This window comes from Myotis lucifugus, unplaced genomic scaffold (genome assembly GCF_000147115.1).
Source record: "Myotis lucifugus unplaced genomic scaffold, Myoluc2.0 scaffold_145, whole genome shotgun sequence".
Lineage (NCBI taxonomy): Eukaryota > Metazoa > Chordata > Mammalia > Chiroptera > Vespertilionidae > Myotis > Myotis lucifugus.
In genome coordinates, this window is record NW_005871193.1 from 888,162 (window position 1) to 913,574 (window position 25,413).

Consider the following 25,413-nt stretch of genomic DNA (forward strand, 5'->3'; position numbering starts at 1 on the left):
CTTTCCCGTAGTGGACTATACAATTTGCAGAGTGAATAGAGTGAATAACATGTAATCAATGGCTGGTTACCCTCATTAAAAAGAAAGATGCAGGCTCAGCTTCCTTTTGGGAAATGCACTTCAGTGGAGAAGCACCTTTAATGATGGCCGGCATGCCCCTTAGATTCAGCTCTCGTTCTTCCGCTTGTTCCTTCCACCTGGCTGAGCCAGGGTACAGAACGGTGAGAGTGCACAGTGCACAGTGCACGGGAAGACTACCTGGCTACAGGGCTGGCCCCCCCCTTCAGAGCAGTCCCGTTCTTCCGTGAAGCAGGAGGGCTTGAGGCAATCATTGCTCTGCTCCGAAAGCACTTAACCAAAGAGCGGCTTCTTTTCCACGGTTATGTAGACAAATACCACAATGATGAAGATGCCAAACACTGCAAGCGTCAAGCCCACTGGAAACCGTTCTAGGTTCCTGCTCCCAGCACTCCCGTTTACTGTGCAGTCGGCCTTCTCTTTGGTGTTATTCCATTCTCTGAATCTGGGGTATGGTGCTCCTGAGGCCCACCTGTGAAAACATTAGGGGTTCTTAGGGTTGAGTACAGGACGAACCAGCACCCCCGAACGTGTGTGGCCGTGAGGCTCAAAGGAGCAACCCTGTGGGGCTTCAGGGAGCAGGCCTCTATCATGAAAAACCTAGGCTAATTTTAACAAGCGGTGTTAACAGGGTATCATGAGGATGTGAGGTCTCAAATGCCCCACAAGCATTTCTTTATGTCTGTCAATGCCGGCGCGAGGCCTGGCCCGGGGACTTACAGATCCCCTGGTCCCTACTGGGGAGCCGCAAAAGCCGAATGGGGGACACCAGTCCACAGTCCTTTCTTCCCAGGCTAAACCCAGCCTTTCAGGGTGCAGATGGGAAGTGCTTTTGAAATGTGCTTATTTTGCATTTCAAAGAGCAAGAGGATGCTTTCTGAAACCTTCCAGAGAGTCTTACGTTTCACTGGTTTAATCTGGAAAGCGGCTGAAGTTTATTCAGAAGTCAGGGAACTTTCCAGAAAGCTTTACTTTCTGACTAATGAAATGGCCAATCTTGAGCTTTTATTTCAACTACCTGCTCTCTCTCTTTCTCTCTTTTTTTTCTTTCCCCATTTTCTAAGACACAAAGAAAAAATGTCTACCAATCCAGAACCCCGGGTTCTGGCCTCAGTGCATTGTGACTTTGCGCATCCCCCTCAGCCCCTCTGGCCTCTAAACCTAAGTGGTGAGCTAGAGACTATGTAAGGCCCCTTGAGCTTTGAAATGAGATATTATGAATCTTTCTTCTCTCTCAACAGATTCTTTTTCAGACTCAAACCCTTCCCAAAAATCTGAATAACATTTTTTTCAGGAGTTACATACGTCAGTAATATCTCCTCAGGTGCTAAGAAAAGTATTACCTTATTTTCTCAGCGTGCTTATGATGTGGACAGTAGAGATGTTGGGGTTTTGGTGTAGAGGTGAAAGCCTTGGGTCTCTAATGAACAGAAAGAAAATATCAAGAAGAACTTATTTATCAGGAAGATAATACAAATTATCAAGAAGAGCCCTCACAGTTTCCAATGTCTTGTACAAAGGGCCTTATTTTTTGTTCTAGAAAATAATCGTCCTGGCTGGGTGGCTCAGTCGGTTGGAGCATCATCCGGTCCATCAAAAGGTTGTGGGTTTGATCCCGGATCAGGGCACATACCAGGTTTCAGATTCCATCCCTGCTCGGGGTGCTTATAGGAGGCAACCAACCAATGTTTCTCTCTCACATTGTTGTTTTTCGCTCTCTCTAAAATCAATAAAACATATCCTCAGGCAAGGATTTTAAAAAGTTAATATCTTTTTAAAAAATTGTATAATCTAGGGCAGTGATGGCGAACCTTCTGAGCTCGGCGTGTCAGCATTTTGAAAAACCCTAACTTAACTCTGGTGCCGTGTCACATATAGAAATTTTTTGATATTTGAAACCGTAGTAAAACAAAGACTTATATTTTTGATATTTATTTTATATATTTAAATGCCATTTAACAAAGAAAAATCAACCAAAAAAATGAGTTTGCGTGTCACCTCTGACACGCGTGTCATAGGTTTGCCATCACTGATCTAGGGACTGATAAAGTTTCTGGTACATCAGGTAGTTTAGTACTTCATAATATAAAATATTTTGAAAGGAGAGGGGGAGACAGAGAAACACTGACAAGAGAGAAAGGTTGATAGGCTGCCTACTGCACCCCCCACACACACACACACACACCGGGAATAGAGCCCGCAACCCTGGTTATGTGCCCTGACTGGGAACTGAAGTGGCAACCTTTTGGTGCACGGAATGACACCCAACCAACTGAGCCATGCAAGTGAGGGCTCATGAAGTAATATTTTACATCAGTGACTCACACATGAACAATAGACACACCAGTGTCAAGGGTCACTTGACACAAGAAGCATTCTGTTCTTAAATATCATCTTTCTATTTTGCACTTTTATTTGTACTTTTATTGCTTGGAGCTTTTTAAAAAATATGTTTTTATTTATTTTAGAGAGAGAAGAAGGGAGAGGGATAGAGAGATAGAAACATTGCTGAGAGAGAAACATTAATCAGCTGCCTCCTGCACAGCCCCCCGCTGGGGATCGAGCCCACAACCCAGCATGTGCCCTGACCAGGAATCAAACTGGTGACCTCCTGGTGCATGGGTCAACGCTCAACCAGAATCACACCGACCAGGTGCTCGGAGCCTTTTAAATAAGCATGCAGCATTTTTATACAAAGAATAAAGTTATTTTTTTAAAGTTGGCTATGAACAAGGACTAGAAAATAATTTAGGAAAATGAAATGTTCTGTATGAGGGATAGAAGTAAGGACAATCATGTTTTCTTTTCCTTTTCCAAAAATTTCTTTGATGTTGTCATTTTTTCAATAAAGTAAAAATGCATAGTTCTCTATGCTTGTTTCCTCTCTGTGAAATAAAGTTGTAAAGATTAAGTGACTTCATCTCTGCAAAATGATTAAAACATTTCCTGATATATAGTAAGCACTTAATGAAAGCACTTAGTGCTAATGATAATTATTGTTAATTTCGTGTTCCATTTTTCCTCAACTGCCTGGTTGTCCTTGATTGTCTATTCAGACTTCAGCCCTCTCAGCCCTGGCTTTGTCTGGAAGGTCGTCCGGATGGTCGTTCTGCTGTTCGGTCTAATCAGCATATTAGCTCTTTATTATGTAGGATATTCAGGCCTTATCATCCTCAAGTGTCTGCAATGTCCAAGAATGTGAAGCTGTGGTGTCTGATGATGTTGCAAACCACCATTTACCAGGTGCCAGGCCCCGTTAACCCACTAACTCACCAAGGCCTCCTGGACCACCCTCCCCTCATCTGGTAGGCACTGTCATTGCTCCACATGGGAGATGATGAGTCTTGAGGCACAGAAAGCTTAAGTAACTAGCCTAGGGTCACACAGTATTATCCTTCAATTTCTAAAAATAATTTCCCTCCTGCAAGAAGTCTTCTTTATTATTCTCATTCACTCAGATCAGTTGTCTAGTCTATATTTCCTCAGCCCTAATACACATGTTGTCTTTAATCAAGGCATGATATCTACCATGTAGGGGCATTGGTAAGTTGGTGTTTACCCCCCTTCCCGGGGACCCAGCCCCCCTGAACATGAGAGGGGCCTCTGACACCTCCCATGCTGCCAGAGGCCTCACACAACAGCAGGCCATGGACAAGGGAGTTGGGGACTGGAGCATTCCCCAGTATTCTCATGAAATCATTACTCATCAAAAAATGTATCTGGTTTTTGAAAAAGGATCTACTCTGACTAAAATGATTAATATTTACCCATAAATAAATACAAGTTTGCTTGCATTAGGCAAGATGTGTATTTTACAGTGTGGACCCAAACCTGGCCTGAAATGTCATAGGCTGGCACCTTCAATTGTGGGCAATGAAAGAAGGGGCGCTGAGTGCTGAGGCCCCCACCCCTCCTTCCTCTTATTCTTCCAGGACTTCTTACTGTTGGAGCTTAGGGAGCCAGGAGGCAGTGATGCTCCCGGGAGGTGGGGATGAAATTGTCTTCAAGCTGAAATGTGTTACATTTTTCAATCACTCTCCCTCACTAATGCAATTGTTGAAGAAAGGCCTGTACGTAGAACCAGACATTTTTACAAATGACTTGGCAAACTGGCAGTTATGACCTTCTTACAAGTGGGGAAAAAACTCAATTTAGAGCTCTTTAATATTGAGTTAACCCCAAATCCCTTTATTGACTAAAACTGATTAAGTTAATAAAGATCTTGCAATAATTTCACTCTATTGTTTTTACCTCAACCTTGATTTAATAAAGCTCTAATTTAAAACATTGTGTTCTTTTAACCTAAATAATAATTTTGAATTAATTAAAAGCCTTTTAAAATAATCTGCACTACATTAACAAAAGAAAGGTTAAAAACTTTGTGATCATCTGCATTCCTGCTTTAAAATATCTTCTTGCAAACCAGGAATGGGATGGGAACTTCCTTAACTAGATACAAGGTATCTCCCAACACCTACACCAAAAATTATACTCAAAGGTAAAATATTAAGCCCAGCTGGCATGGCTCAGTGGTTGAGCATTGGTCTATAAACCAGAAGGTTAGGGTTTGATTCCTGGTCAGGGCACCTGCCTGGGTTGCAGGCTTGATCCCCAGTGTGGGGGCGTGCAGGAGGCAGCCGATCAATGAGTCTCTCTCATCACTGATGTTTCTATCTCTCTCTCTCCTTCTCCCTTCCTCTCTAAAATTAATTAAATATATTTTTAAAAAGAGGTAAAATGTTAAAAGCATTTTCTTTAAATCAGAACTAAGGAAAGTATTCCTACTATTATCACTTACATAATATTATAATAAAAAGGTTGTAGAGGCACAGGTAAACAAAAAGAAATTAAAGGTATACAAATTAGACTAAAAAGAATCTGCAGGAAAATTATTATAATTGCTAAGAGTTCATTGTTATAAGACAAAAGGTACTGACAAAAGTCAACTGCAATTCCATATACCAGCAACAACCCATTTAAAGCATATTTTTTCAAAGATACTGTTCCCAACAAAAGAATTATTTCCAACAAAATTTGGCAACAAACATTAAAAGCCTACCTAGTAATAAAGCTGACAAAAGATGAGCATGATCTTTATTAAGAAAACAATAAGAATCTTACTGAAGGACATTAAAGAAAATTTCAATAAATGGAAAGATGTAACATGTTCATGAGCAGGAAGACTCAACAGAGTAAAGATTCAGCTTTTTCCAGATTAACTTATAAAGTTAGCAAAATTTCTATCTAAATCACATTCTGAATTTTTCATGGAACTTGATAAGCTTATTCTAAAATGTATTTGCAAGAACTAAGGGACAAGTAAAATCCACCGACCAATTTAAACCAACAAGGTGAGAGGGGTTGCTCTGGATGAAGACATTCTTCTATGAGCGCAAGCTGGACACATTGATCAGAATAGAGACCCCATTGTACTATTAATCACGGTTTTTGTTTTCTGTATTTTATGAGGCTTTGGCACCCTGGGGCCTCGCTGACCCTGGAGAGACTGCCTCTCCGAAGGCTGGCCCACTCCTAGGGATAGTATAAAGACTCCTTGTGACTGCGCCTTCCATGTACAAGCCAACCAACCCCTCCAACCTTCTCCTTTACCTAACGTTCACTTACCAAGCCAATACTTTCCCTGTCCTACATCAGCCTAGGGCCAGATATTGGCCAACTAGGGTCCACCCCTAAAGCCCAGAACTGCTGAAATTAGTCCAACCAGCCAATCCTAAAATGCTTACCTTGCCTCACCCACTCCTCCCTGCAAAGGCCACAACAAGGCCTTGTGCCCATGCCTTCCTCTCACTCCTGCCTGACTGACCCTGCTCCTTCCCCAGGTGGCCCATTGGCATGATGCAATCAACCCTCTGGGGTATTGTAGGTAATACACTGCTTTGGAAGGCAGTCATCTTCCTGCCTGTCCCCTTACTATACCTGATTAAAACAAATCCTCCGTGCATTTTAAAACTCCTGTGGAAATTTGATGAATGACAAGAGCTAACATTGCCAACCAGATGAGAAACGACAGACTATTCAAAATGGTATTGGGAACAAGATGAGATAGATACCGGTATACTTCTCCAAAATTCTTCTGCTCAATATAGCCCCAAACCCTGTGTTAGCACAGGCAGCTAGGAGTTAACAAAAGAGACGGGAGCTACACTGGCTGGGCCTGATTGAGTCTGGAAGTTACACTTAATCAGGCTTAAGTCTGGAAGCTACAGCTTCAGACACCCCAGGGGATAGCTGATACCCCAGAGAATAGTGAATAGCTGTCTCCTCCCGCCCGCCCCCACACACACACCCTTGCCTGCAAGGGGATTAACACCTCTCCATCCCCCTGTGTAGGGAGGAAGGACCTGTTTTCCAATCTCCCTCAGGTACAAGGGGTCCACTCGCTGGTACTATGTGGGGGAGGAATACACAATAAAGGGGAAATTCCTTTGCTAGGCACATGCGCAGTAGAAACCAGGATGGTATAGAGGGAGATCCTTCTACTTTGAGGCATTCACAGTAGGAGCCAAGATGGTGACCACAGAGGGGAGGTGTCTAGCCTGGGAAAAGGATTGGATTGGATGCGTGAATGAAACCCCAGAAGATCTGGGAAAGAGACTGGATCTGGGGAAGACCCAACACAAGCCTGCAAAGAGCCAGGAAAGAGATTGGTTCGTTTGAAAGAAAGCGTACCCCTTCCCAAGCCTGAGGGAATACAATCAAAGCCTACTAAAGGCCTCTCGGTAGCACGTGTTCCCTATTTGTTCACTGTTGGGCACATTCTCTCTCCGTAGCAGCTGCGCACCCAAGCACGGGCTCCACGCTGGCCTGGGTGCAGCAGGGCAGCGGCTGCAGGAGCACAGCTGGGAACTGAGGCTGCACTGGACTAAGGTTTGGCATGGACTAAAGTGAACGATGGCAGCCTTGGGTGCCCCGCCGGTACTGAGCAATGCACACGATCTCTGGCTCTTCTGGGCTCGGTGAAGACAAGGCTGGGCTTCTCCCACAGCTGGACGAAGCTAAGCCACCTGGTGGTGGGTGAGACACCGGCACCTGGGGACAGTCCCTTGTGTCTGCTCCAGCTCTAGTAAGTCTCACCACTGTGCCTCATCCTCCCACGTGTGGGTCCCTGAAATGCTTTTCTTGCGACTCCGTGGAAGAACCCCATTTCCATCGGCAACACCTGGACACTATATGTAAAGCAAACAGAAGAAGACTGAAAGGTGGAGAAAAGCAGATGGGCTAGGGGCCTCAGGACCCGAGGAATGACTTGCAGTGAATGCCCTGGGTTTTCTTTTTACCGCACGTACCCCAGACTGTTTGCTGGCAACCTGGAAACACCAAAGAGTGCAAACAAAAAGCCTCTGGAAAGGTGAAGGGCTAGGAAAGGAGAAAGGGGCAGCCCCACAAGACCAAAAATTTTACCAAACAGCCCACTAGCCAAGGTGCTTGGGAAGCCTGAACTTCCACCTCGTTCCTACTGGGCTAGTATCATGGACCATTGCCCTCCCTCTCCACTCCCCCCGCCCCCCCCCCCAGCCCAGCAATAATGAACCAACAAACATACAACAGGGTGTCAATGGAGGCCCAGTGGGGGATGTGCACTTCTACCACTTGCCCTGCAGTGAAGAGCTGGTGTTCCTCTTCCCCCACCAGCGTATAAAGTCTGGGGAGGAAGTTAAAACAGAATATTTCAATACAACCCAAAGTCTCTCATAATTTGAGGAGAAAAGATAACACAAGCCAGAACTGAGATGACATACTATTGAATTAGCTGACCAAGATTTTAGAGCAGCCATCATAAAATGTTTCAAAGAACCACCTAAACATGTATGAGACAATTGAAAAAAATTATCTCTCTGCAGATCAGTAGAATATATAAAGAAGAACCCAGTGTAAATTTTAGAATTTAAAATAATGCAAATGAAGTAAAACACTGGCAAGACGGCTTGACAGAGAATGGAGAACACAGAGGAAAGAATCAATGAACTCTGTTTCTTTATGAAACATCCCATTATATTCAAATTCTCTAAAAGTTATACTCAATATGTTGTTTCTAAAATGTATGTCACCCTTTATATAGTAGTTTCATTATTTCGCCTTTCCTTTATAGTTTTGTTGTTTTTCTTTACAACTCTTTAGTAAAAGCCAGAGTCTTCAGTTGCCCTGTTAGGAGCCCCTAACCTACTATTCTGATTAAGTTACATCTAAATATTAAAAGTCAACATCTGGCTTCTAAATGAAAGGCTTTTGGTGTTTTCATTTACTGGCTGATAGGTTAAGATTGCACTGTTACCCATAACCACGTGACCTAATTTAGAATCGATCTTGGCGTCTAGTCTTGCATTTCTAACCAAATTTACAATCCACCTTTCAGCTGCATCTGGAGTCACGCTCCGTTTATCTGCCAACATGTTAATGCTGATACATGGTGGATGCAACTAGAAGTCTCAAATAGGAAGAGATGGGAATTTTCAGCGAAACCCTCGAGACAAGCCACCAGGAAGTCATTTACAAGCACAGGTTCACATTCCCTCCGCTTTTTCTGAGCCCCATCAAAGTAAAAGTGAACATCTAAGCATTCAACAAACTCGGCAATTGGGTCTTTGTATGTGTAAGAATCCCATTGAATAACTTTGACTAGATCTTTCAGTGCCTGCTGGCGTTTTCGAATATCTTTGTTTGTTATGACTGCTGTAGTCAAGTAGTGAAGAATATGTAGACACATCATCTGAACTGCATTAAGATACTGTGGCTGGTAAAGGAAGAGATCAATAATGTTATCACACCCTTTGGGGTGATTGAAGAAGACAGAGACCAGTGAATGCACCATGGTCGCTGCTGAAGAGACTGGAGTGGAGAACTCACAGAATTATTATCTATGATCTCTTAACCATGTAAGCTCTTCCAAAAAAATAACAGAAAACAAAAGATCTAATGTTTGTGTTATCAGAGTCCCTGGAGTAGAGAAGAGTAAGGTGAGGATGAAAAAGATATTTGAAGAAATAAGAGCTGAAAATGTCCCAAATTTGGCAAAAGATACAAATCTACAGATTTCAAAAAGTTAAGTGAATTCCAAACGATAAAACCAAAGAAACCCACGTCAAGAAATATCATAAGCAAACTTCTGTGCATCAAATGACATTATGAAGAAAGAGAAAAGGCAATCTTTTTCACAGAATGGGAAAAATATTTGCAAATCATATATTTGATAACAGACTAGTATTCAGAATACGGTATATAAACAATTCTTACAACTTAACAATCTAAAGACAAACAACCCAATTAAAATGATTTGAATAAACATTTCTCCAAAGAATATGTACAAATGTTCAATAAGCAAATGAAAAGAGTCTCAACATCATTAGTCATCAGGGAAATGCAAATCAAGACCACAGTGAGCTACCACTTCATACGTACGAGGACAACCATTTTTAAAAAGTTGGGGTGGAGTCCTAGCTGCTGTGGCTCAATTGGTTGAGCATCGTGACCCAGAGGTTGCCAGTTCAATATCCAGTCAGGGCACGTGCTCGGCTCCGGTTGTGGGCTGGGTCCCCCAGTAGAGGGCATTCTCTCTCTCCCTTTCTCTCTCTCTAAAAATAAATAAAAATATATTTTTTAATGTTGGGTTGGCAAGGATATGGAGAAATTGGAACCTGCATACATTGGTGGTGGGAATGTAAAATGAGCACCCACTGTGGAAAACAGTTTTGCCATTACTAAAAAAGTTAAACACAGAATTACCACATGGCTCAACATTCCACTCGTAGGAATACTGGTATATCCAAAAGGATTGAAAACAGATACTTATACATGAATGAACGTTCACAGTACCAACATTTGCAGTAGCCAAGAGGTAGAAACAATCCACATGTCCATAACATTATTATTCAGTCATAAAAAGAGATGAAGTGTGGATACAGACACACAGTACAACATGGATAAACTTGAAAACCTCATGGTAAATTTAAAAGGTCACAAAACATCACATATTGGATGATTCCATTTATATGAAACATACAGGAAAAAAATCCATTGAAACAGAAAGCAGATTAGTAGTTGTCAGGAGGGGGTTGTGGAGTAACTGTGTCATGGGTACTGAGTTTTGTTTTGGGGTGAATGAACATGTTTTGAATCTAGATCGAGGCAGCATTATGAATATACTGTACTATATGCCATTGAATTTTGCACTTTAAAATAGTAAATTTTATGTTATGTGAATTTAACCTTAACAAAAATTTCTGCCCAGCCGGTGTGGCACAGTTGGTTGAGCACCATCTCATGTATCAAAAAAGGTCATTGGTTCAATTCCCTGTCAGAGCACATGCCTGGGTTTCAGGCTCAATCCCCAGTAGGGGGCGTGCAGGAGGCATCCCATCGACATTTCTATCTCTCCCTCTCCCTTCCCTCTCTGAAAGCAATCAAAACTTAAATAAAAACATATATATAGTATATACTGTATATGTATGAAAATTTCTGATTCTCATCATTGTGATGTGACTATCCTTATGTTTTTAGACTAAAGACATATATAATGACGTTTTGGGGAGAAAGTAAAAGATTATGATGTCATAAATTAGTTCAAGAAAAAAAATAAATAGATAAAATTATAAAACAAATGTGGTAAAATGTTAACAAATGGTAAATCTGGGTGAAGGCCATATAGGAATTCTTTGTTGGAAACTTGCTTTAAGTTTGAAAATTGTTTTAAATTACATTTTTAAAAGGCAAGTAGAGCTCAGTTGGTTGGAGCATCACCCCATTCACCAAAAGGTTGCAGGTTTGATTCCTGGTCAGGGCCAGTTTGGGAGGCAACCAATTGATGTTTCTCACATCAATGTTTCTCTCTCTCTCTCTCTCTTCTCTGTCTCTCTTTCTCTCTCTTACCTTTTCACTCTCTCACTCTCAAAATCAATAAAAGCATACCCTCAGGTGAGGATTTTTTTTAAAAGGCTAGTAGAAAAATGTGAATAGACAAGCCCATTGTGGGAGATGTTAATAATGGAGGAGGCTATTCATGTGGTGGGGGGCAGAGGTTATATGAGAATCTCTGTACCCTACTCTCAGTTATGATGTGAACTGCTAAAAAAACAAAAAAAAATGTTAAGACAACCCCAAACTACTAAAAGATCTGTGTTACACTTATGACTGACAAAGGTTTAGTATCCAAAATATATAAGAGCTCCTATAAATTAATGAGAAAAAGATAAACAACCAAATAGAAAAACTGGCAAAAAATACGAACAGACATTTTACAAACAACAAAACATAAATAACCAACAAACATGTGAGAAGATGCTCAACCTTATTAGCATAAGAGTAATACAAATTACAATCATAATAAAATACCACCTTATATCCACTACATTGACAAAAATGAAATCTGGCAATACTAAAATTTGAAGAAGATTTAGAATAATGGAGCTTTTAATATGTTGCTGGTAGGAATATATAGTGTGGCCACTGTAGAGCGGTTTAGCATGATCTCTTCAGCTGAAGATCAGGTATATATCCTTCAAGTCAGCAGTTCCCCTGCTGGGTATATTCATTCAATCAGAAAAAAATTCTTGCACATGTATCCAATGAATTATGTACCACAATTGTTTGTAACAGCCTTGTTTGTATTAGGCAAACTTGGCAACAATTCAAATGTCCCGTAAATAAGGAATGGATAAATGTATTTTTACAATAATTATATAGCAGTGAAAATTAATGAGTGAGAGCTACAAGTGTTGGGTGACGCTCATAACATAACGGTACATGGTAAAGGGAAGTTACTGAAGAATACTTACACTATGATATCATTTAAATAAAATCCAAAATCATGAGAAACTAAAGTTTGTGGATACTGTAAAGAAAAGGAAAAGAATAATAAATAGAAAATTCAAGGTAGTGGTTACCTTGGGGGAAATGAAGGAAGGGGAATATGATCACTGGGGTCTTCAACAAAATCATCAATGATTTATAGTAATTTTTAATCTCTAGGGTGAGAATCAAACTGCTTATTACATAATTTTTATACCTTTTTAGATGCATATGTTATAATAAAATATCAAAAAAGGTTTTTGGCCCGGCTGGTGTGGCTCAGTGGTTGACTGGGAGGTCACAATTTGGTTCCATCCCTGATCAAGGCACATGCCTGGGTTGCGGGCTTGGTCCCTAGTAGGGGGTGTGTAGAAGGCAGCCGATCAATGATTCTCTCTCATCATGGATGTTTCTTGCCCTTCCTCTCTCTAAAAATCAATAAAAACATATTTCTTTTAAAAAAGATTTTCAGCCCTAACCGGTTTGGCTCAATGGATAGAGCATCGGCCTGCGACTGAAGGGTCCCAGGTTCTATTTCGGTCGTGTATGTACCTTGGTTGCAGGCACATCTCCAGTAGGGGGTGTGCAGGAGGCAGCTGGTCGATGTTTCTCTCTCATCGATGTTTCTAACTCTCTATCCCTCTCCCTTCCTCTCTGTAAAAAATCAATAAAATATATATTTTTAAAAATTAAAAAAAAGGTTTTCAGGTTTGAATTTTCTTCTGTCTACTTGGGAAAATTCCAGGTACCCATGTGCATATCAGTCAGTCCATTTTAGCCGTGCTGATTTCTGTACCATGGCTTTAATGGGAGGACAGAAGGGCCAGTGGAAAATGCCTCTCATAGCAAAGCCACCCCAGAAAGAAAGCCTTCTCTGCCATAGGGGACGAGAAGCCCTGAGTCCTGGGAGACCATGAAAAGAGACACTGGGGGGAGCTGTTTCACCACTCAGGTGCCTGGTTGTGTCTCCTCTTCCTTTGGCAGCTGAATATAATGGGAAAGGCTATATAACATGGAAATTAGAAGACTGGAATGCCATTTCCAATTTTTCTGCTAACACCGTGTGGTCTTAGGCAAGTCATACCCCCTCTCTGCTTCTTTCTGCATCTGTACGATGAACCACATAGCCTCCTCCAACAAGCCTTTCAGAGAGGAAATTCCACGCTCGATCATCATAATAAATCATGCCTGGACTCATGCATCGAGATGAATAGCGCCTGGTACTAAGGAAGCCCTAATAAATCCCAAGAGATCAAAATAACTCAGGGATGCTCATCGTGGAGGCAAACAGAAAACTCCTTTCCTTAAAATGGATACATATAGCTATACCCATCATGCAAATGATAAACTAGCTATAGTGAGTTTGGTTAAATATTCTTAGATGAAAACGGAAGCAAAGCTGGGTTTTTGAAACAAATGCATATTTTTTCCTATAGAAAGAGAACACCACTGCTCATAATTCAGTTTTATGAAAATAAGTAAGTTTACCTTTCTTATCATCTTAGAACCATTGTAATCAGAGTTTGGTTTCACTAACTCTTCCTGAGGCTCTTGCATTTCAAAGACTGGGTTCTATTACACAGAAAGAATCAGCATGTGATCAATAAGATAAAGACATGGATTATTAGCGTATTTAAGCAGATATACTAGGAGGTCAGTAGTTTTACAGGAAGAGCGTTGCATTCCTTGTAAATATGCTGTTTAGCTCCCATTAGTACGTGTCAAAGGTAAGAACGAAGGGTTTATTAAGTAGTCACAAAATATGTAATTTACTCTTCACTTTGACCCAACTGGAATATACAACAACTATTGGGAATAAGGATGCTTTTCAATTAATTAAGAAACCATTATAGAGAAGTTTAACATCAGGTCGCCTAAAACCTTTACATGCAACTCAAACCACACACTTAATGGTAGTCCTTTAATATGTATTCCCTTGGTACACCGTGTCTTCCGGTGGTAGCAATTGGGGTAGGCCCTGCACATGCACATTATAGGCCTACAAAGCATCTTACCAACAACAACAGTGACTGAGACACAAGAGTAAAAATCCACCTGAAGTTTTGGCACAAAGACATTGACACAGACTTCAGAATTGGAAGCAAAAAAGAAACATGAAGCTTCCCTTCCCTTCCTTGTCCTTCCCTGGGATGTCATGTGTCCTGCACAAGAAGTGGGGCAGAGGCGACATGAATGAGGGGTCAGAATACCTGGAGGCCAAAGAAATGAAGGAGGAGGGGCTGTGTATATTGGGGTTCCTGGTGGCTGAAGAATGGCAGTGGGAGGGGGACAGCATGCAGGCTTCAGTGTGCCCTGCGTCCAAGGAAGAGAGATGGTGATGGGAGGGTTATGCAGAGACGGAGGTGGCTATTATGACTGGGAGCTTGGTTACACCGAGGAAATTAGAAAGTGGAGCAAAACGCAAATCTATGGAGGGTAATGGGAGCCAGTTTTCTCACTGTCACAGAAGTGCCTTACAAACAGAAAGGGGAAAGACCAATTAGAAAGAACACTGAAACGCTGGATTGTAATTGAAGATCAATATGCACTTATGACTTTTAAATTTGTATAGAGAGAGATACAAAAATAGTTATGATGCATATGTGCATATACACACACCTTTATTTTCTAGCTCTACCCACCGAGAGGACCTAGAAGCAATGACTCCCAGTAGCAATGAGCTCACTGAAGATCTAGATCTTTTTAAAAAATATGTTTTTATTGATTTTAGAGAGGACAGGAGAGGGAGAGAGGGGGGAGAGAGATGATATGAGAGAGAAACATTGATCAGTTGCCTCCTGAATGCACCCTGGCTAACTGGGGACTGAACATGCAATCTGGGCATGTGCCTCGACTGGGAATCGAACTGGCAACCTTTCAGTGCACGGGACAATGCTCAACCAACTGAGCCACACCAACCAAAGCTAGATCCTGGTTTTTTAAATACCATCCTACAGTAAAAGTAAACACAGTCCTGCAGTAGACACCATCCAAGGCTCCTGGGGCAGAAAAAGCACCAGATGGGTCTGAAACATCTTTTTGTGCCAGAAATTCAGGACATGCTCAAGGAATGAGGAGGACATATCAAAAGGACACAGTACCCATATTGAAAAGGCTCCCACTGGCCGAATCTGGGACAATTTGAGCATTAAAATATATAAAGATATCAAGATACAGCCCGTTTGATTAAAAAGAGTCAATGAGTCCATACTAATATGACTGAATGAAAGAACAAATGAAACAAAGAACAAATAAATGAATAAAATGGGGGAGAAGGGAAGGTCTTCCTTATGTTGACTACCATCTAATAAATGCAGAGGGAATAATAGGAATAGAAAGTCTCAATGGGCCATCATCACAATGGAAGGTGATTCAGGCAGTCGTCTAGGGGAGCTAGGGCTAATGGATGAGGTTTGAATAGGAGCACTATGTTAGTGTCATTTCAGAATATTTCCCCGCAGAATACTGTTTGATTACAAATGGAAGAAAAATGATGGTTTTATGGAGAAACCTGACAGACACCAACTTCTCCAGGTGATTAAGGTTAATGTTACCAGCGGTGGAACAGGGTGGCATTGCTACCTGGTGTGATGCTCTGGGAAGAGCACAGCATCATTCTGAGGATTTCCTGCCCAGAGGACATGGCCTCTATGAATAGTCAAAAGGAAAAATCAGACAGAAAAGTCGCCCTACAGGATGAAAGGCGTGTACTCTTTAAAATGGTCAAGGGTGCCCTAGCTGGTTTGGCTCAGTGAATAGAGCGTCAGCCTGCCAAATGAAGGGTCCTGGGTTCGATTGGGTCAAGGGCACATTCCCCGGGTTGTGGGCTTGATCCCTAATAGGGGGCGTGCAGGAGACAGCTGATCAATGATTCCCTCTCATCATTGATATTTCTATCTCTCTCTCCTCTCCCATCCTCTCTGAAATAAATTTTTTAAAAAAATTTTAATGGTCAAGGACGTGAATGCCAGGGAAAGATGGAGGCACTGTTGTTTGAAATTGAAGGAGACTGAAGAGCCCTGACAACCAAAGACCACATGTGCTCCTAGACTAGTTATGGATGAGAAAGCAAAGACATTATGAGATAGTTGGTGATACTTGAATGGGATCTGAATATTGGATGCTAGCACTGAATCAATGTGAATTTCCTTATTTGGAGTGTTATTCCGAAAGTGTCCTTGGGAGGTAGGCAGAATGCATGCCAGAGAACTGAGGGGCTTCATGTCTACAGTTTGCTCTCAAATCATTCAGAAAGACACAGTACACACACACACACACACACACACACACACACACACAGCAAATGTGGTAAAAGGTAACAATCTGGGTAAAAAGAATATGGGAGTTCTTTGTACTATTACTTGCAACTTTTTCTAAGTGTGAAGTTGTTTTTAAAAATGTTTAAAGAGGCAAAGGAAAGAAGAACTTAAGTATCAGACTAAGAAAGGAGTCCTATATACCAGGAGGGCACATATGACTTTTTTAAAAGCTTGGTCTGCTTCACTAAGTGCACAGCACTTCCAGAGAATAAGTTTTAATTGCATCTGTATATTTAATTATGTAAGTATATCTGCAGGCACTCTGATAAACCACAGTCTGTAGAGTTCAATACTAAAAATTTAGCTTCCATTATATTATTTTTCGCTTTGTATTGCAGATGACTAAATACCATGCTTTTTGTATAATAGGAATATTAATGGTAGTAATAGTTCTTATTTGTACTTTGACAGCTCTTACTATGTACCATCACTACTCTATTTTACATACTTTAACTTAATCCTCATAACACGTTCTGAAGTAGAGACTATTGTTATCTTTGTCTATAGATGAGGAACTAAGAGATAGAAAGGTCAAGTGTCTTGTCCAAGTTAGTGGCAGAGCTGGAATTTGAACCTAAGCAGCCTGTCTCTAGAGCCCCATTTTTTTAAAATTATATTTTTATTGATTTCAGAGAGGAAGCATGAGAGAGAAACATCAATGATGAGAGAGAATCACTGATTGGCTGCCTCCTACACGCCCCACAATGGGGATTGAACCCGCAACCCAGGCATATGCCCTGACCAGGAATCAAACCCTGACCTCCTGATTCATAGATCAGTGCTCAACCACCGAGCCACGCTAGAGTCCATATCTTTGATACACATATTCTGTGTTTCAAGAGCTCGTTTTTAAGTTTCTTCAGGACAGGAACAAGAAGGTCTAGCACACGCCCTTTATTTCATAAATAGCTGTTAACTCACAGGCTGGAAGCTCTGTTGCAACCCTTCCCTGGATGGTCATCAATACACTGTGACCTAAGCATTGTCTCTCAAGAGAATACATTAAGGCATGTCCCAAAGACCAAAGAGATGGTACAGAATAGGAAACCAGAAAAAGGAAGATCATCAACATCAACATAGGACAAAAGTTCCTTTCAGTTCATCCAACAGGAACTGTGTAACCTCTCTCTCTCTCTCTCTCTCTCTCTCTCTCTCTCTCTCTCTCACACACACACACACACACACACACACACACACACACACACGCCTGGCTTTGAATTAAATGGAGAGGGTTCAAAGACATAGGCTTACCATCAACATTTACAACCTAGAGCAAAACTCTTGGACAGGGGGTGGGAATAGGGGCTAATGGAAAAGGCAGATTCCTAGGGCCAGACCCACAGAACAAACACATTTTGAGAAAATCCTAGGAGAATATGTATGATAAGTGGCCAGATGAGGAGAGAGTATCCCAAGCTGGGAGAACAGAATGAACATTGATTCAGCAGGAAAGAGCATGTCTTGTCTGGGGAAGAGTAAGGAAACACCTGGAAGGGGCCGGGGGTGCTCAGGGGCACCCCTCCAGGGCCAGCCGCCCTCTGCATGCAGCAGCCCCCTGCAGACGGGTATGCACGTGCAAACACTTCAGCTCTTGGGACCACACCCAGCCCAAACCCGGGATGACTAGATGCCCTGGTTTGCCAGGACAGTTCTGCTTTATTCCTGTTATCCCAGCACCCCTTCTGGTTAGTGTCCCTGTTCACTTTCAAAAGCATCCTGTTTGTAGTGATAAATGGCATGGTCACCCGAGCAAACCCCACTTTGTGCAGCCTGACATAGTAGATCCTCCTGCCTCCCTGTGATTCCTGAATCCCATCTCTCCTCTTTAGAGGTTTTAGGAACCTGACTTACACACATTGGCTTCACTCCCTACTCCATCAATGGAAGCTTAAGCTGTGTCTCGAATCTATCGGATGAGAAGATCCCCAATTTAAAAAATAATGACTTAGCTTTCTAAGTGGCCTTAATCACCAAATCAAATAGGCTGCATATGTAATTTAATAAAACATATATGTAAACCTAGCTAGTGTCACTCGGTTGGGCGTCGTCCTGTACACCAAAAAGCTGTCGGTTGGATTCCCGGTCAGGCACGTGCCCCAGTTGCGGGCTTGATGCCCAATAGGGGGCGGGCAGGAGGCTGCCATTCAATGTTTCTCTCTCACACTGATGTTTCTCTCCCTCTCCCTCTCCTTTTCTCTATCTCTCGAAAAATCAATTAAAAAAATCTTTTAAAAACAAATAAAACACATGTACAGTGTTAAAAAAAAAAAGTACCCAGAAATTGGCATAATCCAAATCTCAAGGTGATTTGTATTTCACTAGAAACCTACTGAAATGAGAGGAAAATATGTGTTCATTGATGTTTCAAAGAAATGTCTAATACACCTTTCCGGGTACTTAGAGAACTGTTAGGTACGGACCAATGCTCTTAAGTAATTAAAGTCTATGGTGCCAGACAAGTGTCTCAATAAACACACTTTCTACTACCTTTTAACATGGAAATTTAAGTGCTTATTTACATTTACTTTCGGATTTAAAATTGAACAGATGTCTCGCGGCTCTTCTGAGAATCAAAATGGCTTATATAATCCTTCAGATCAAAACACTTTATGCCATCACAAACTTTCCATTTAATTCTATTGCCAATTCAAAATATTGATGTGGTTTTATTTCAGGTTTATGTAAGCAACGCCTGGAGGGCATTGGCCCCCACCTGCTGCATTTTCAATACTCAGGTTGCTTTTTCTCCTGTAAATGTCTTGGCAGGAAATAGACAAAAGGGTTTTCTGCAGAAACAAGGTCCATGTGAAAGATTTAAGAAATATCTTTTAGGAAGTTTGCTATCAGAATACTTTCATCCAACGTGAATTAGGTTCAGATGGAAAGCTAAAGTAATGATTTACTACAGGAATGTTTACCTGGGGTTTCTTTCATTCATTTAAACTCAACAAGTATTTTAAACACTACTAGACCATATTTTCAAGCTAACCTATGTGCCACTAGTGCTGTTTGGTAGACTTGATAACGTGGTCTTTGGGCTCCTGGCATGTGCAAAGCCCTGTGACAGCTACTGAATGGGATAACATGCAATTTTCAAGGGAGTGGCCTTTGAGACATTGCTGAAGTGATCACAGGATTTTAACAGGAAGAGAAATGGGGTGGGTGGAAGCATAAAAGGAATTCTAGGCATAAACAATGGTTGAGGCAAAGGTGTGTGGGGAGAGGTGTGAGAGGTGGAGAAACAGGTAAGTGTGCATTGGGTGGGATGGTGAGGGAGATTAGTGTTCAGGAGATCCTGGTGTCTCTCTCTTCCTGCTGGACAGTAAGTTTGCATCTTGTTTTGAAAATTTCCAGGCAAATGAAAGACATGATGCAATCGCTGCTTGTAGATCTGAACTGGCATTGGTAAAGGTTGGAGGCAGAGGCCAATTAGGAAGGTATTGCTAGTGTTTGGATTAAAAAACAAACAACCCCCAAAATAATATGGGTGCAAGCTGGGAAAGTAGCAAGGGGAAGAAAAAGGAGGGGTCGATTTTTGAAAGTTCTAATTCAAATCCATAGGACATGGCAACTGTTTATATGTGAGGAGCTAGGGGGGTGGTCCTTCCAAGGTAGCAATGTGATTTTGAGCCTGGAGGGTGGGAAGGTGGTGGAACCATCAAGATAAACGCAGGCCGCAAATGCAGGTGGTGCTGGAGTGAGGTGCTGGGGTAACCACAGGAGAAGTATAAACAATCTATAAACCCAGGAAATGTCCTTAATTACAAATGAGCGTTGTGGCCCGGGCTGGTGTGGCTCCGTTGGTTGGAACGTTGTCCTGTGCACCAAAGGGTCACCGGTTCTATTCCTGGTCAGGGCACATGCCCAGGTTGTGGGTTCGATCCCCAGTTGGGGCACGTACCAGAGGCAACCCATCTATGTTTCTCTCTCTCTTCCAACCCCCCTTCTCCCTCTCTCTCTAAAACCAATAAAAACATGCCCTGGGGTGAGGGTGAAAATAAGTAAGTAAATAAATAACCATCAGCTGAGTGAGTGCAGGAAGGAGGGAAGGAGCTTTCCAGGAGGCAGGCCTGTGGCTCAGGAGAGAGGTCCTTCGCGGAGGGGTACATGTGGAGTCAGGACACAGAGGTGGTCAGTGAATGAGACGACCCCGGGGAGCGATGCGGAGCAGGAAGCGAAGGGGCTGAAGACAGAGACCTCAGGAGCAACGTGCAGTCAGGGCCCAGAAGCCAGAGTGAGGATGAGAACAGGCAGGGGCAGAGGCCAGAACCTAGAGAGAGCAGAGTTGCCAACATGGAAGGAGGCAGGTGTCTCTAAATAAAGAGGGACCCAGCAGAAGTCACTAGCATTGCTATCGTGGAGTTTAGGGATTGAGTGAAAGCATTATGTGTCGTGTTCTATGCCAAGAGCTTCACCTGCCTTTCCCTCACACTCACCCTTGGGGGTAGGCCCTGCTAACTAAACGGTGAGAGGAGGTTCAGGTCCATTCAGCGACCCCCCCCCCCACCAGCGTCACACAGCTGGCCGGTGGAAGGGCACCCCGAAACCTGTTCATCTCACACACTTGGCCAAGAGCTCCAATAGGGCGGCGAGGGTAGGAGCCAGATCTCAGCGCCTGGGCAAGAGAAGGGGACAGGAACGCACAGGTGTTCTGTGCTCCCTGTGGGTCTGGGACTGTGCTGGATGCTCTATGAATGTAGACACAGGTGGTGAACGCAGAGAGAGGGCTCGGCAGCCGGGGAGGAAAACGGGGTGGCTGCTATTCAGAGGGGCTGTTACTCTGGGTCTCGTGCTAGAACCTGGTAATCGTTTCACAAAACAGAAACCTGCATTCAAACGAGCTTCTTGAAACTAGATTTCCCCGCCGCAACAGAATGTAGTGCCTTGCTATTTCCTTACACGTGAAACATGCTATTTCTTATATTTACTACGCGTACAAGTATCCATGCATTCGAATAGTACATACTTTTTGGGGTCCCTTCTTTTTTTCTGATGAGAGTATGATATTTCCTTTCAAAACGATAATGCCCCTCAGCTCTGGATCATGGGAAACACAAGGAAAATAGGCCATGAGGACATAGGAGCTAGCCACGAAAATCAGCACCACGCAGCGGAGTGGTGAATTCTGTTCATCATGGGGCAGAAGATACCTGGGAGGGGAAGAGGATTCGCTCTGTCCTTCTGAGGCCCTTGTGGCCCTTGTGGAACTCACCCAGGCCTTCCCCTGGGGGTCTGGGGGCCCTGTCAGGGAAGCTGTGGTGTTGGGGGGCCTCCGAGAGCAATGCATGCTGAGCCCGAGCAGGGTGCTCTACTGGGCGGTTGCTTGCTGTCCAGTCATTGCCCCTTGGAGCCAGCGGTCAGCCTGGCGTATCTCTGAATGTCCACATAGGGCAGGAGAATGTCTTCTTCTGTATCCAGAGAAGGGAAGGCCAGACCTGTGCTCAGCTTCCAGGGCAGGGGAACCACCAGGGCAGAAAGGTTGCTGTAGATCAGCCCTCGCCTCGGGCCGTGAGGAAGCTGTTTGATAAGCTTGGAGCAATCACTGCTCTTGAATATCAGCGAGCTTTTCATGGAGGGGATTTTAAATGAGCTCCCAAGTCAGAATAATTGGGAAGGTTGAAAGAAGGGCAGATCAGAAAGCTGTGCCCACCCAGTGCCAAAACAATGAATAAAAATGGGAAGAATGGAATCCACCCATTGTCTGGATGCCCTAAAACAGCTGCCCCTCCCTCCTACCCCAGGACTAGGTATTTCTGTGAAGTGCTCAAGGCTGAATCTCCACGGGACCCCCTTAGTTCCATGTCAACCCCTCCATTCTAATGGCACCAGGGTCTTTGAGGCCCCTCCAATGAGCAAGTTCAAATGTCTGATCCAGGCCGGTTTCTAAGAAGCAGGTTTTTGACTTGTACCCACCACTAGCCAGTGGCATCCTGCGCTGCATGACAAAGCTAGGACTGAGGCAGAACTCCCACCTCTGGCTTGATTGCCCATGGAGGGCTAGCATCAGGTGGACACAGCGTAAAGCAATGCAAAGTTTAAACCGAAGGACCCATTTTCTTCCAGCTCTAGCATGACTGGAAGAACCCAGGCATGTGCCCTGACCGGGAATAGAGTCTGGTTCATCTTTCTTAATGTATGTGAAATCATTTAATCCAAAGAAAATAATTATCAGATTTATTACTGAGGCAAAGCAGAGGCTGAGACCTCAAAGGAGACCTGGAAATTATCTGTAGGAACTTCTGATTTGCCACCCAACTGAGTCACTGAGAGCCTAAACTAGATGCCCCCTTTGTGGGGGCTGTGTGGAGGCCTGTGCTGGGACCCAGGGCAGCTTGGACTGAGACTATGGCAGCGTTGCCCTGCCGTCCTCAGCGTCACAAGCAGTGAGTGGCACTGCTTGTCCTCTGAGGGCTGGTCTCGGCCCTTCAGCTCCTTCCCAGGCAGGAAACAGAGGCAGCCCCAGGGCGGGGACAGGACTGTGAACACATCCCACATCCAGAAAGGGTCTGGGGCAGCCACCTGCCCTGAGGCACCCCCAGGCCAACTGTCCTGCTGCCCTCTCTACACCAGGCCAGCCATTCCAGAGTCCTGGGGACCGCTCAGCACCTGTGCTACCTTTAATATCATTGCAGGGCATGTGTAGAGGGCCTCGGGCACTTATACTATTTGTTGAACTATGAATTTGAACTATATGAAATTGCCATTTTTGGGGGGGTGTCAATCAAACATGGTAAAAAAATGTAATGTGTTTATTCTCACAATAGACATTGTGAGAAAAGTAGAGGGTATGTGGTGGTAAGAGCACACTTATGAGAGCCAGACCTGGGTTCAAGTCTCACTTCTATATCACTTTCATTCAACAAACATATCCTGCATTCCTGCTCTGGGCGTGGGCCTGCCCTGGCAGCTGGACATGTAGTGCTGACGAAGACAGATGGGCCTTGCTCTTCATGGCACCTGTAGTGGAGGCTTATCTTCTGGGGCCACTTCCTCGCTCTGTGATGTTGGGCCCATGACTTGGCCTCTCTGAACTTCAGCTAAGTGTTGTGAAGACTAAATGAGATGATGCAAGTTAGGCTGGAAATGCATTGGTGGCCTTTAAAAAATGGTACTTCTATTATTTTACTGTGGCTCATAGAGAACTCCTAGTAAATATTTACTGAATGGAAGAGCTTTGGGATGCACTGTGGGAATCTTTAAGTCTACCCCCTAAGAGCCTAAACTAGATGCCCCCACAGGTGAAAGGTGCACCTGCGCAGGGGCTCCTGTAGGGGAAGCTCTTGCATCCCAGAGACCACCACTCCCCACCCACCTGGGACCTGGGAGAGACCAGCTGTGGTCAGCTCCCATGAAGTCAGGAGGGCAGTGGGCATAGGGAGGGAGAGTCTGGTTCATCTTTCTTAATGTGTGTGAAATCATTTAATCCAAAGAAAATAACTATCAGATATATTGACTGAGGCAAAGCAGAGGCTGAGACCTCAAAGGAGACCTGGAAATTATCTGTAGGAACTTCTGGTTTGCCACTCAACTGAGTCACTGGCGTGAATATATACTAGTACATGGAGTTAAGCATTTCCTTTGCAGCCCAGGGGCCTATGTCCAGGCTTTGTGTGCAAACAGGCCATGTGGCTGTCTCATTCATGCCATTAAAAGTTGCGTAAGTCATGCTGGACAAGGTGTTAATAAGTGCAAAGTTGCCCTAGCCGGTTTGGCCTTGGCTCAGTGGATAGAGTGTTGGCCTGCGGACCGAATGGTCCCAGGTTCGATTGCGGCCAAGGGCACATGCCCAGGTTGTGGGCTTGATCCCCAGTGGGGAGTGTGCAGGAGGCAGCCAATCAATGATTCTCCCTCATCATTGAAGTTTCTATCTTTTTCTCCCTTTCCTTTCCTCTCTGAAATCAATAAAAATATATTAAAACTAATTATAAGTGCAAAGTTGCTATCGAGCAGTATAGCCTCTAATGGTACCTTTCCTGTCTTCATAGTCTTGAGTTCTGTGCTGCTTTCCCGGTCCATTCATCATAAGTGCACAGGGAGATGAGACCAACAATTGCATTAACTTGTTTTCATACAGTTTTCTGGTGGAAGCTGAGGAAGAATGTGGAGAATAGATTAAGTTGTTCTGTTTGTATCTGGGATCTTACTGGGTTCAAGGTATTTCACAACTCAGAACCTTATTCTTTTTATTTAATATGTTTTTATTGATTTCAGAGAGGAAGGAAGAGGGAAAGAGAAATAGAAACATCAATGATGAGAATCATTGATCGGCTGCCTCCTGCATGCCCCACACTGGGGATTGAGCCTGCAACCCGGGCATGTGCCCTGACTGGGAATAGAACCATGACCTCCTGGTTCTTATGTAGAGGCTCAACCCCTGAGCCATGCCAGCCAGGCTCAGCTTCTTACTCTTTTTAAAAATATATTTTATTGATTTTTTACAGAGAGGAAGGGAGAGGGATAGAGAGTTAGAAACATCGGTGAGAGAGAAACATTGATCAGCTGCCTCCTGCACTCCCCCTACTGGGGATGTGCCCACAGCCAAGGTACATGCCCTTGACCGGAATCGAACCTGGGACCCTTGAATCTGCAGGCTGACGCTCTATTCACTGAGCCAAACCGGTTAGGGCAGCTTCTTACTCTTATACTTACATTATTAACTGTGTTTTTGACAATGAGGTGGACCCCACAGCTACTCAACTCACTCTGTCCCTTCCACAAACACTTCAGGTGAGGCCTCTATGTGTTAGCCATAGAGTCAGGCATTGGCTACATCTGAGAAGACTGACAAAGTTGTAACTCTATCTGTGGGGACTATGGACAATACATACATGCATAGTTAGCACAGTGCACATACTAGGAATGAAAAAGAACCCAGGGTGATATAATCAAGAGTAACTGGGGGAAAGAGATTATTTTTCTGTCTGACACCACACTTACTAATCTGTATGAAGTATCTGAGTGTATTTATCACCTCTTCCCTTCTTTAGGGTTTTTCTGCTTTTTTTAAAATTTTCCTATTTCTAGTTTAATGATTTTTATTGTATATGTTTCTTCCACTATAAATAAATTTAAATCTGGGAGGTAGTCTATGAGTCATAGATGACTAGTCTCTAATATTTGCTGCATACATACATAGAATCGGGCCAGGTGAAAATCCAAGCTTATTAAGTTCATTCTGTAATTCATAGTCACTCAGACATTTCACGTCCACCAT

The 25,413-nt window shown here is 43.2% G+C and overlaps 1 protein-coding gene across 1 annotated transcript; it reads right to left on the reverse strand.

Moving 5' to 3' along the window:
• Positions 1–351: 351 nt before the first annotated feature.
• LEMD1 (LEM domain containing 1) lies at positions 352–25,413 on the reverse strand. Its single transcript, XM_006094886.1, has 4 exons — positions 25,328–25,413; positions 21,166–21,229; positions 20,747–20,814; positions 352–550 (listed from the first exon to the last, which is right to left on the reverse strand). The coding sequence occupies exons 1-4, from the start codon at positions 25,411–25,413 to the stop codon at positions 352–354; spliced, it is 417 nt and encodes a 138-aa protein (XP_006094948.1).

Coding starts and splice junctions, on each gene's coding strand:
- LEMD1 (XM_006094886.1), bottom strand. CDS start 25,413: ATGGTGGACGTGAAATGTCTGAGTGACTATGAATTACAGAATGAACTT. Junction 20,815..21,165: donor AAAAGAAGGGACCCCAAAAA/GTATGTACTATT, acceptor TCTCTTGCCCAG/GCGCTGAGATCTGGCTCCTA. Junction 551..20,746: donor CAAGTGTGTGAGATGAACAG/GTTTCGGGGTGC, acceptor ATGTTTTCACAG/GTGGGCCTCAGGAGCACCAT.